The 12,410-nt window shown below is 42.1% G+C and overlaps 1 protein-coding gene across 3 annotated transcripts in view; it reads right to left on the reverse strand.

The window, feature by feature from the left end:
• The window catches only part of CRADD (CASP2 and RIPK1 domain containing adaptor with death domain), an 88,725-nt gene that overhangs the window by 64,680 nt on the left and 11,635 nt on the right, over nt 1-12,410 (reverse strand). Inside the window, exons 1-2 of one of the 3 annotated variants that reach the window (XM_048300042.1) lie at nt 12,282-12,408; nt 8,692-8,997 (exon numbers count right to left, since the gene is read on the reverse strand). In XM_048300042.1, coding sequence (XP_048155999.1) covers nt 8,692-8,989 — 298 coding nt within the window. In that variant the 5' untranslated portion in view covers nt 8,990-8,997; nt 12,282-12,408. Of the gene's footprint in view, nt 1-8,691; nt 8,998-11,796; nt 11,944-12,281; nt 12,409-12,410 lie in introns of those variants that run through there. The other 2 variants (XM_048300043.1, XM_048300044.1) reach the window with 2 other exon arrangements.

Genomic DNA, 12,410 nt, shown 5'->3' on the forward strand with positions numbered 1-12,410 from the left:
ATTTTTACTGACTTTGGGAGGCTATGCAGCCTCCACAACCCAGATAAGTTAAGGTGAATGTGTTGTCTGCTTGGTTGGTTTAACCATGAGTTAAATAGCATGCATAGACTTAATTTATGAAAGATGAGATTTTCCCCATGAAATGAAAACACAAAAAATAAACAAACATTTTCAGATGATGCTACAAGGCAATTAGGAAGGTGCTAAAAGAAGAGCTGGTCAGCTCTGAAGAAGAATCTTAATGAAGAAAAGAATTCATGAGAATAAGTCTACAGAATCTTAAGCAGGAAGTTTTCTCAGTTACTCTGGAACACATATTAGCATGTATCTATGGGCCACAAGAGCCATTAATTATGGACAGAATGCCTATACTGGTGATATAATGCAAAATTAACACCTGCATCTTCTTTCTTAAAGCTTACAAGTGGCTTTATCAAGCTGCAGGATCAAGTCCTTACAAGAAAGTTTCCAGTCTGCTCCAGAAAAAAAATTATCATTGTATGTACAAAGCTTTTTCAATGGTCCCAAACAAGACCAACTGTGGGTGATGCCATGATGATTTTTTGCCTTTTCTTTCATACCCCTTTTATACCTTTTACAACTTCTGTATTCTTAGTGGTTTTAGCCTACATTCTTAGACTTGTTTGTCAAGCTAGGAGACTAAACATTTTAAAAGCTTCGTAGTTAAAGATCAATATGCCCCAGACACCAAGGTCCTCTCCAGAACACATTTTGCAAACTAAGATAGAACCATCCAAGAGAAAGTTCCTTGGAGAGGAGGGCTCATTCGAGCCTCTCATTGGAGAATCTTTGATAAATATACTAATTAGTAAAACCTATAATGATATACCAGATCTTTTGGGGGGGGGGTGCATTGCAGTGTGCATTTGGGTGCATTCAACCTGGATGTAGTGCACCTAAAGATCCTTAAAATAAATACAAAAGTAAAATCCCTTTTTTCCTTCTACCCATGTTTGACCCTTGATTTTAAGACTATGAAAAGGCATCATGGGAAGTAAGCAACAACTAACAAAAGATCTCAAGGATCATAGAGGATTGCATCTATGCATGTTTTTGGAAATATAAAACACAAGCACAATTTTATCATATTGTGATGCAAGTTGAGAAGAAAAATTGACAGAATAAAGGCATTTTGTCTAACGGAAGACTACAGGTCTTGAACTCTGTAAGCCATTTGGAATGGACATAGTCCAAGATGAGAAACAGTACTATAAGCTCTGGGAAATAGAGATATTTAAATAATCAGAGGGGGGGAAAAGCATTTATTTGCATGCAGCAGCATCCCTGATATGATGCTCATTTACATATATATGGATGTATGAATACATCCTTTCTGGGAAGAAAGGATTCCAAGATGGCAGGGTCCATTAATGGACAAAAACACCTCATTCTCTGGCCAGAGACGGCTACATCTGTATTAGCAAGCAGTAAAGAGCAATAGGAGAGGAGTTATAGATTGATTCCGACCATGCTGAGTATCTGGTCTTTAGACTACACAGAGCTGGAAGGTTTAACTTCTGACTGGTTCTAGTCTGGTCCTATGGACTCTGTGAAGACCCAGAGACCATTTTCCAGTTTAGATTCACCTGAAAGGAATCTAATGCAAACACTTCCATTCACTTAAAAAACACATTCCTAATCGGAACTTCAAATCATCACAAATACACATCCAAAGTATCCTGTGTCAGCATCAGTTGTATTTGGAATAAAATCCCACATACTGAGTTCAGAGAGTTTGATGCCAAACTTAGAGAATCACAGGAAAAATTAGGTTGGGAGGGACTTTTGGTGGTCATCTAGTCCAACCTCCTGCTCAAAGTAAGGCCAGTTTAAAAGTCTGATCAGGTTGCTCAAGCCCTTATACTATTGAGTGTTAAGTGTCTCTGAGGATGGAGATTCCAAATCCTCTTTGGACAACCCTACTTAGTCTGCAAACTCTTGTGGCCAGTGCTTAAACTGCCATGTGATTTTTTAAAATTATATTCAATCACACTTTCCATCATGACAACTTGTGGCTGCCACTTCTTTTCCTTTTGCAACACACCCATAGGGAGTGTCTGACTCCACCTTTTCTGAGTTTACTTGGCCTTCTATCCTCCAAGAACAAACTCAGTTGTTTCAGCCTTTCCCTGTAGTTTACATTAAACTAACCACTTCAGTGGTGCTTCACAGGACTCTAGTTTGTCAATCTTTCCCTTGTACCGGTGGCATAGAGTATTTTAAACACAGCCTTCTAGTACCAAGTATAGGGAAATAATCACTTCCCTCAGCCTGCTTGCTTTGCTCTTACTGAAGGAGTCTTGTGTGTGGTTAGTCTTCATCATCATACTTGTTGTCTATCAAGACAACCACCTTCTTTTCTCCAAATTTGCAACTGGCCAGTCAGTGCCCATCTTGTGTGATTTTGTGGGGATTTTGTATGCCAGGTGCAGGACTTTACACTTCCTTCTCCTGAATGTCATGAGGTTCTTGCTGGTCCATTCATCCAGCTTGCTGGCGTCCTTCTGAGACACAGTCCCACTCTCCTGTGTCAAATTATCTGCAGGGTTTGGAGTCATCCTGTGTTCCAGCTTCAGGCACCATTCAGAAAGTCATGGAACACTAACTGACAAGTGAGCAAACAAAGTTAATTTACCTACAAACTTCCTGAAGATAAAGTCCCTCCCATCACCCAGATCTCTGACAAAGAATTGGCCCCGCTGTCAGCCCTGAGGAACATAATTCCTAATTAGCCACCAGTTAGATGGACATCGAAGCTGAAGCCACGATCCTCTTAGACTGGTGGTCCAACCTTTCTTTCAACCACTGTGAAGGTCACCCATTCACTCCATACCTTCCCAACTAGCCACAAGAATGCTATGAGACTGTGCTGAAAGCCTTGCTGAAGTCAATTAAATGAAATCTGCTGCTGTCATTCACAGAGGCAGCTGTTTTATTATAGAAGGCAAGAATCAAGTTGGTTAAGCTTGATTCACCTGTGGTATACCCAAGCTGGCTGTTCCCAGTTACTTTACTGCATTTTGTGCATTTGGCTTACCACAGCCTACCAAACATGACAGAAAACAGCCTCTCAAATACATAGTCTGGCTCCCTCAGCTCTCTCAGATACATCCCATCCAGCTCCATGGATTTGTGGAGAACACTGCTTGGGCTCAATCCCTTCATATGGGATCACCGAGCTCCATAGTCATCCTTCATCTGCTGAAGTATTGTTACAACCATATGGGAGAGTAGCAAAGTCTGATGATTGGCCAGGTCTTGGCAACCTCTGTGATCTAGTCCTTGGGGAAGCAGCAAACTTTGTAAGGCATCAGGTCTGGTCAGCACATGGATGTCTCTACTTCCTACACCAGGGAGTCTTCAATACCAGTTACCCATTGCTTCCTCTTAGTGGCACTAGTTAAGAGTAGTTGATTGGGCACAGCTGGTCTAAACACCTCTCTTGCCAGAACTCACTCCTCCTTTCCTGTTTCCAGGTCTATACGTTTTATTAAATCTATATTATTATTACTAGCCTCACATACTTGTGTTCCTGAGGACAACACCAAGTATGGGTTTATCTTTCCATTAACTTACCTGAAAGAAACTGTTTGAGGCTGGAAACACTGCATTTCCTAACACTGATGCCTAAGATTCAGGCTTCTCAAAGTGAAAAACTAAGATGTAAGCAGCACAAAGCCAGGTACTTAGTCATGTGGCAAAAAGAGAAAGCAAGCAGATACTCCTTAAATTGAAAAAAAATAAAAAAAGAGAGAAAATCTATACACACATTAAACTAAAAATACACACACAGAACCAGAGAAGTCAATTACTTGTCCATGTTGTGATGCATACTGTTAATATTGAGTGTATGCACATACCTTTAATGCCAGACTTCACAGGTCTCGCTGAAGCCAGGAACACAGCCAAAGCCATAAATGTAACACCCGATTTTCAGGGGAGATGGGAATGTGGAAAAGAGATTGGGAAATTCTCCTACGAGGATGCCTTTGAACTGCTCCAGATAACCAGAGAACATTTCCTGTAGCCTCCGGGCATTAGGATGTGGCACAAGTGCATTTCTTCATCTCCAGGTCAACCCAGCGAGGCCAACGCTGCTAAGCCCATCCCTTCCTTCAGACATACATGGGAGGAAACTCCCCCTTCTGACACTGGACTATACAAGAGAGGGAAGGGAAAGAGAAGAAAGAAAAAAACCTACCATCTTCTGTCCACCATTTTAGAGAGAGAAAAGGGATTCCTCACCTGCTTTCCTATCTGATATCCAAATGGAAAAGGCAAGAGATCAGGCTGTTTCCTCACTGCATTAAATGGGAGAAAAAGCAGGATAGAAAGAGGGCAGGAAGCAGCCAACAAAAGGTAAGAAGAGATACTAAAATTCCCCACATACAAATGCTTTCGCATTTGAATCCAAATTCTTAGAAACCCACAACCCAGCTGCGGAAAAAGGACTTTGGGAAAGCTGGGAGGGGATGGAAGGATATCTGGCTTTCTCGGCATAAGTACATGTTTTGCTTTGTTTTGTATTTGCATGCTTCATCCAAAGTGTTACACAACATGAAGCTTTATATAGCTATACAACAACACACACGCCCCACACATCCAGGGAAAAACCTCAACCACACTAAAATCTGTGTAAATGAAAAAACCTCACCCAAGTCTAGCAGGACACTAATGTTGGCTAGGTACCACAACAAAATTATGCATTAGAAACTATTCCCTGCCTAGTTGTGAGAGTACAGCTTTCCCATGGCAATTCTGTTGCCCTAAATTCACTACCATTTGCCAGATAGCAACAGCTGCTCCAGGATTCCTTTGGCAAACACCATATCTCACTTTTTTGTTCTCAGTATGCTGCAATTTCCTGGGGAATGAAGAAATCATCTATACTACAAAGAGGTGCAGTACTAACACTTTTAGAAGTAAATTATTTTACAGCACATGTATTATGGAGAGAAATATAATACTTAGGCTGAGAAATTCCCAAGGGGAGTGAGATTAGAAAAACAATCTGATAAACAAACACCATCAAAACTTGTATTTTTTTTATTCAGTGAAAAAAATACTGGGTAACTGTTGCTGTGTGCTGTTCCTAGAAAGAAGGGAATTCTGTTGCCAACAGCTGTAGTTTTTTGTAGGAATTATAAGACTATACTGAAGATTTATGTTCCTGACAAAGGCATAAAGTTATCCAAACTAGGGCAGAAAAACCAGAACAGTCTTTTCCCAGTGAAACAGACACACATTACTTTTGTTAACTCTTACTACGGCAGAAGTTTTGATCTTCAAAACCAGAAACTCATGCTGTGTTTGATGTTTATAATGATTAAGTCTTGCAATGCCACTCTGCACAGGGTGAACTGGTTTATCACAGGTTGTTATACAAGCAAGATAGATACCCTATCACCTTTAAATCAATTAAAGCCATAAATACCTCCAAAAGCACATGACTTTAGACTTCCTTCTTGAGATTTTGGGGTTTTACAACTACACTTTCCCTAGCTTATAAAAAGGTTTCCTCAAAGCTGTGGCCATCTGACAGATCCATAGGAGAGAGGAGAAAGGGGACCCTAGGCAAAAGGCTGTCCTTGCATAAAGTAAACAAGCAAGGGGAAGAAATCTTGGGTCTCTTTGCTTCAGTTACACAGATGCAAGTGGCCCTACCTGCCTGCATATCACCCTCCTGATTCTCAAGGAAAAACTGTTCCTCATGCTCTGCAGGATTAAGGTCTTCTGTGTTCATCGGAACTACATCAGATAACAGTATACAGAACTATTATTTTTAAGTCAACTGACATTCAGCAATAAGACTCAGGACAGCAGAGATTTTAAAGTTCATTTATTTGCAAGCAGCCAAACAGCATAGTCTGGGTTGAATCCCGGGCCAATTTACAGTTCCACTCCATGCTGTTCCATGAACGTTACACTGAGCTACACAACTTGGGAATCAATAAATCCATTGCCTTGAAAGAATTTGCTCAAAGACTCACAATGAGTCAGTGGCAGTGTCTTGCCTAGATCTCAGACTTTGGCTTCCATTTTGTAGCCGCTTGGTCCACCAGATCATATTTATACAACATCAACAAAAATATTTTTATTTCTGACCTTCTGAAATTGCTGTTTGTTTGATTTGTTGGTTTTGGCTTGTTTTTTACTAGGAAAAGAAAAAAAATTGAAGTTTCTAAATAATTATAGTTGTGATTTTTTTTTAACAAACTATACTTCTCAGCTGAAGGAAGCATAGAAAGCCTGAACTCTTTGAACAAAATGCAAAATAATTCAAAGGCCTACACAAAAGATCACTGTGTACATGCCAGTTTCCAGGTTCAGATAGACATAATCTAATAGTCTATTTAGTTACTGACTCGAAAAATCCTACATGTAATCACTGAGAAGCAAAAGACTAAAATAAAACCTTTCTTCAAGGATCAACTTGCTACCACTCCTTAGTTCTGCAAAAGGGTCTGTAAAACTGAGGATATTTTCCTTGAGTTAACAGAATTTTAATTGAGCATAAGCAAGTGAACAGAAAGTGTTCCATTTCCATAGTATATACGATTCAAAGAAAAAAAAGTTTTAAAAATCTGGGGACATACTTCCATTTTAAAAGTTTTAAGGTCTAAAAGAAGGATGGTGTGTATGTGGCAAGCTTTTTTTACCACAACTGGCTTCTTTAAAACAGATTACCATTGACAAATAATCAGTTATAATAATAGTTTCCAATAAGGCAGAAGTTATCTAGCATGGCACTAGGGAACACATTTAATTTTAAATATGCTTATAGTTTTATTAGAGGACATGGCTTTTTCCATGCTTAAGGCTAAGCATATGTTCATGTATTCTGCCAAGACAAAAGCTTCGAAGTCTGTTGTTAGAATGCAAAGAGAAGCTTTTTATCCCAAACCACATTTTCTTGCATGTAATCAGCGCTGATGATGCCACCATAGTTTCCAATTCATTCCAGGCCACACTCAGCATTTATGAGGGCACAGATGGTGCTCTCTTTCTTTGGTTTCTAAAGAACATGCCTAAATATTAAAACAAACTTGGCTTTCTGCCTCTTATCCTGTTCTTATACTCTGTATTGCCACCATAAAAATAACATTAACCTTTGATCTAATCTGGAAGCCTTTTCTAATTTACACGCAAAATTTGGCAATAGGACTATCAAGTGCAGTCAGCCCACTCAAAACCAGAGAACCTGATATGCAGAAATCCAGCACATTAGTCACAAGTGATCAAAAGCGGGAACAAGCAACCCACAAAACAATCAAAACAAAAACTGGTAACAATTTTTTCAGTAACAAACTACATGATGCCGACTGTATTTAATGGCTGTGTGTTTCTGGAACTGTAAGGTTATTCACCAGCTTAAGCAGCAATTATCAAACAAAGAGGCCGATTTGTAAGGCAAATAAAGAGCATCAGCATGACAGTATTTGTTTCAAGTGAGCAAGGCCTTTTCCAGCACACTCAGTGCCCTGGTTCGCATTATGCTGAGAACTTGCAGGCAGCATAGGACATTTATTCCCAAATTTTGAAAATTATTTACTCATTTCCAAACACGCACACAGCAACATACACAGAGACCAATAGAAAGACCAGCTGTCTGGATATGCCATTACTAAGGTAAGATAATCTCAGATTTGTCCAGCAGATCTTGACAAAATGTTCTTGAACATGCAGCTAACTGAGACGCAGGTGCACATGATGGTCAATGGGTCTTAGCCACCCTTCTTCACAGGCTTTCAGTCTCACGCAAAGCACACTGACACTGGAAAAATGACATGTCATGTGCATCAAAATGTGGATGACCAAACTCAAATGGGGGTACACCAGAGGGCGAGGGCTTGGAGAAAGATTAATCAGACTGCTTGGAAAAGATGTTCCCAAGTGAGGACTATTTCACTACCTCGCTGGTAACATGAGGTTACCAGCCAGTGCACGCTGCCACACTCTGGGACAAGAAATGTGCATTTTAAGCAGTTGTCTTGACTTCCAAACAGCTCAGCTATTGCATGCATAGATTGGTAAAGAAATCACTTCTGAACAAACATCAAGTCTAGAAAACTAGTTTTAGAAGTACATTTAAATACCAAAAAGCCAGAGATTATACTAAATAATCAGTTAGCTCCCACGTTTGTTTTGAAAATAAGCAGGGGCTAGTAATTTTGCAAGTAATGATCCTAGATATTTGCACTCCAGTGCATAATAAACTAAATTAATCTAAATTAGCATATTAAGTCAAAATTACGTTAAAAGCATAATAAAAGTAAACAAATAAAAACTCTGTAAATATAAATGATTCAGGAAACAAACACACATAAACTAAACAATAACTGGATATGGATGGCAAAGACACTGTTCTGCAGCCAGTCAAAACTACTTTTTATAGTCCGTTCCCTTTGAGGCAATGGATTATGGTTCCTCCTATATCCCAGCCTCTCCCAAGGTAGCCCCTCCTACTGTCTCCTTGTCTCCTGAAACTCAGCCCTGCTCTTGTCCCAAACTTTGAAATATTTCCTGGTGTTTGAGTGGCTTCCAGGAAATTCAGGCTGCTCCCTTTTCTTGGTATCATGAGTTTACACAACGCATAACTTGAAATTTCTGTTTAAAATTATGGCTTGAGAACAAGCTTCGAAATACCAGCAACAGCAATCCTGGCCTTACCTGAAGGATCTTGTATTGTCATTTCCTTACGCTTCAGTATCAGCTTGTCTTTAACCCATGGGAACTCCTGTAAGGAATCCAAGAACACGTCAAAAGCTCTGGGTCCTCTGGTGGGGAGAATATCAAGGAGCATCATGGTTTTCCTCTGACTAGTGGTTTGGGCTTTTATTTCTTGAACATGACTGTCTGTGAGAATCCCTTCTTGGTAGAGATACTGAATAACAAGTCCATCTACCAGCACCTCTGTGCAGAGCTCCAGGCGCAGGGAGCGTAAAAGCTGCTTGTCTCTGGCATCCATCTGGCAACCTAGAGTGTGTGAAAAGGAGTAAGGAAATGTGTGAAGATTAAAATACTTCAACCTTTAACATCCAGAAGTGATATTTGAACATCCAAAAGTGATGTTTGACACCTGCCAACCTTTAGAAAAAAACTCCAAACTCAGAATCATCAACCTGGCAAAACTACTAATGATCTCCATCTTCTTGCCACTCAGATTTCACTGTCTCACAAGGTGAAATGATGCAATTTCTGGGAAATACTAGACAAGAATAGAACATTTGGCATTGCAAAGACCAGTCCTTTGCTGCAGTGAAACCCGTGCCAAGTAATCCTGCTTATTAACTGGTTAAGGTCCATACTAAAGGCAGCTAGAGCATTTGCCAATCCTTAAGAGACACTAACCCCCCAAAATTAAAGAGACGTCACACCTGACCACTGATACAATTACAAAAGCAGCAGCAGGACTGGTAGATGCATCACAGCCAGGCAGCAGCAGGGACAGAATCAGCAGGTAGCTTTGACCTATGCGATGCACTTGAAGTTTAGGAGCAGTAGAAACATACCTTACGACCAGGTCGTTCTCACCCTTGAATCATCCTGGAAGACTGCTCTGGAACTCTACTGATCTGATGAGAAGAAACTTGAGTTTCCATCTCAAATTTATACACCTTCTATATATAGGCATTTGTTCTGCCAAAACTGTTCCTTAACTTAAGTAGCTCTTCTTCCTCTCTTCTAATGTGTTCACAGGAAGTGGTCAGATGCCCTCTGCCAGCTTCCAACTCACTTGACTAACACTCTGACTAGACAAAAGCTGAAAAAGATGCATTTTATAGCCACTCTGCAAAAGACTAATCAAGGTCCAGAGAGACCAAGCAGCTCACCCAAGATCAAGTCAGCAGTCCATGCCAGAGCTATGAACCAATCAAAGTGTCTAGTCTAGTCTGGTCCTTAATGACAAATATATCCCTGGGCCCATTAATGGCACTGGAAAAGGAAAATGACAGAACACAATTAAATACTTTCTCATTACTAAGTAATGAAGTCAAAAACGGCAGCAGGTGTTAAGTGTGATTACCAAGAGGGTTTCTCATAATTAAACTAGACACTGCTGTTTGAACTGCTAGACCTTGCAGAAACTCTACTTCATTCAGCTTGAGGAATTTTCAAAGCTTTCGCATGAAAGCTGATGGAGTCTTTTTATCATCACAGGTGCCTGACTCCCAGGGCCCCATCAAAGATTGTTTCATTGGGCTGGTTGTTAAAATCTAGGGCAGGTGACCAACAGAACATATCGGCATGTAAATGGCACCTGGGACAGAATGCAAGAGCACAGTGCCATGAGAGAGAGACTGGAAAACCCTGTGACATCCTCTGACAAAGCTACTTTCCAAAAACGTTTCCATCAAGTGCCAAAAGCGCGGCTGGGAAGCAGCTTCCTGGAGGACTCCATCTTTCCTGGGTTATCCAGCGCACTTCTCATCTACTGAAGTGAATTTCAAGGTGCTTACCTTCTGTCTAGGGATCACGTGGGAATCAAACAACTGCTATGCCAGCCCACGGCCCTAAGAAATGCTAGTTTGCTACGCATAGTTCAAACGTCAAGCTCCATCATGGACTGAGACAGTAGTGCAAGCAAAGAGATGGAAAAAGAGCAGGCAAGAAAGAGAACTGGATTTTCTCACTTGATGTTAGGATGCTAATTTTGGAGAGGTGAAGCTGAAGATTCTGGTCTCCAATGCATAGTACCTTTACACAGCACGAAGCAATCTCTGAACTAAAGCAAAATTCAGGCAGGAAATCCTACCACTTCTTCCTTCTAGGAGAACACCCCTGAGCTCATTAAGCACTTGCAGAGTTCAATATAGGCATCTAGCAGCACCTCTGAGGGTGTCATCTCAACCCAGGCAGAAAACTGTTTCAGATACTACAAAATTTTTCTGTTTCACATTCTGAATGGGCCCCGAGAGTCCTCGTTCAGGAGCCTCCTCACATGCTGGATGAGGAACATTGAGTTCTCCAGTCACTGTACAGCACTTGATGAGTTCCTCTTCTTCACAACCAAAGCAGCCAACACTTTTCAAAAATAAAGCTCTTACAAACCATCTCAGTTTGCACCTTTGGGCAATGGAAAATGCCTATCAAGCTAGGAATCTGAAGGGGAAATTTCTGCTGAAAAAGGCCTTTGGCTTGCTGATTGCAGAATGCACACGACTGGGGGTTTAAAGTCCTGGCACTGACCTGGTAAACTTCCAGGATGGGGCATACTGATTTCTAAGGTCTTTTAAAAGATAAAGTATTTCTTTGTGTGTGTTTACTGGGAGAAGGAAATATCTGAGTTAGACACTGAGCATCTAGATATGGAAATATATCAGGATTTTGGTGTGCAACAGTGTTGGGGCAGAGTTTAGTGTAACACAGAACAAACTTAAATTCATTTTAATCACAGTCTATATCTAGGGATCCAAAGTAAGCTCTGAATTGGATTTCGTTTAGTAATTTTGCAGAAAATGAAAAATATGAGATGTCCGTTTACCCAAAAGATGACATGGCTCAAACATACCCCAGATACTTCTGAAAATGGATCATTTCTATTATAAAGCCAAATTTTAAGAAACAGCCCACATCCTGCTGAATGAGCACAGTCCTTGACTCATCACCACACCAACACAAGCAGGTTCGCATTTTTCTGGATCTGACAGAGGAACTGTCCATGAACGGGGATAAAACTTTTGATAAGACCCCTTCTGACGCTAAAAAAGGCACATTCACTCATTTTTTTGTTAGAAACATTTCACCCTTTTCCGGAACACCAACTGCACTCACCTGCCTAAGCCATGAGTGATTCTGGCTATTCACAACAAGCCTACGGGTTAAAAATCCTACCACCACCCTCCCCCGCCAAAAAAAAGCAAGTTTTGCTTTTAACGTCTTCCCTGCCGAGGTCTGGCAGCTGCTGCTCCTGTAACAACCAGGAGCCAGCTGCCCGCACCCCGGCCCGAGCCCCCGCAGGCAGCTCCAACCCCCGACCTTCCTCCCCTCCCGGCCTCCCTCCGGGCAGGGCTGCGGCAGCAGAGGCGGCCCCGCCGCCCCGGCCCAGCCCCCCCGCGGAAGCCCGGCCCCTGCCCCGGCTCCGCAGCGCTGGGGGCGCCGCCGAACGGCTCCTGGGCACCGCTCTCCCGCTTCCCCCTCGGCGGCGCCTGGGGCGGGATGGGACGGGACGAGCCACGCCGAGCGGGGCCGTCGGCAGCGCCCGGCCGAGCGAGCGAGCAGTGTGCGAGGAGCGCCCGCCGCCCCCGCCCCGTACTTACACGAGGGGAACGGGAAGCTACCCAGGGCGCCGCGGCGCCCGCGGAGCCTGCGCGGGGAGCACCATCTTTGTTGAAGGCAAGAGGGCTCCGCCGGAAGCCGCCGCCGCCGCCGCCCTGCTGCGGGCCGGC

This window comes from Corvus hawaiiensis, chromosome 4, assembly GCF_020740725.1.
Source record: "Corvus hawaiiensis isolate bCorHaw1 chromosome 4, bCorHaw1.pri.cur, whole genome shotgun sequence".
Lineage (NCBI taxonomy): Eukaryota > Metazoa > Chordata > Aves > Passeriformes > Corvidae > Corvus > Corvus hawaiiensis.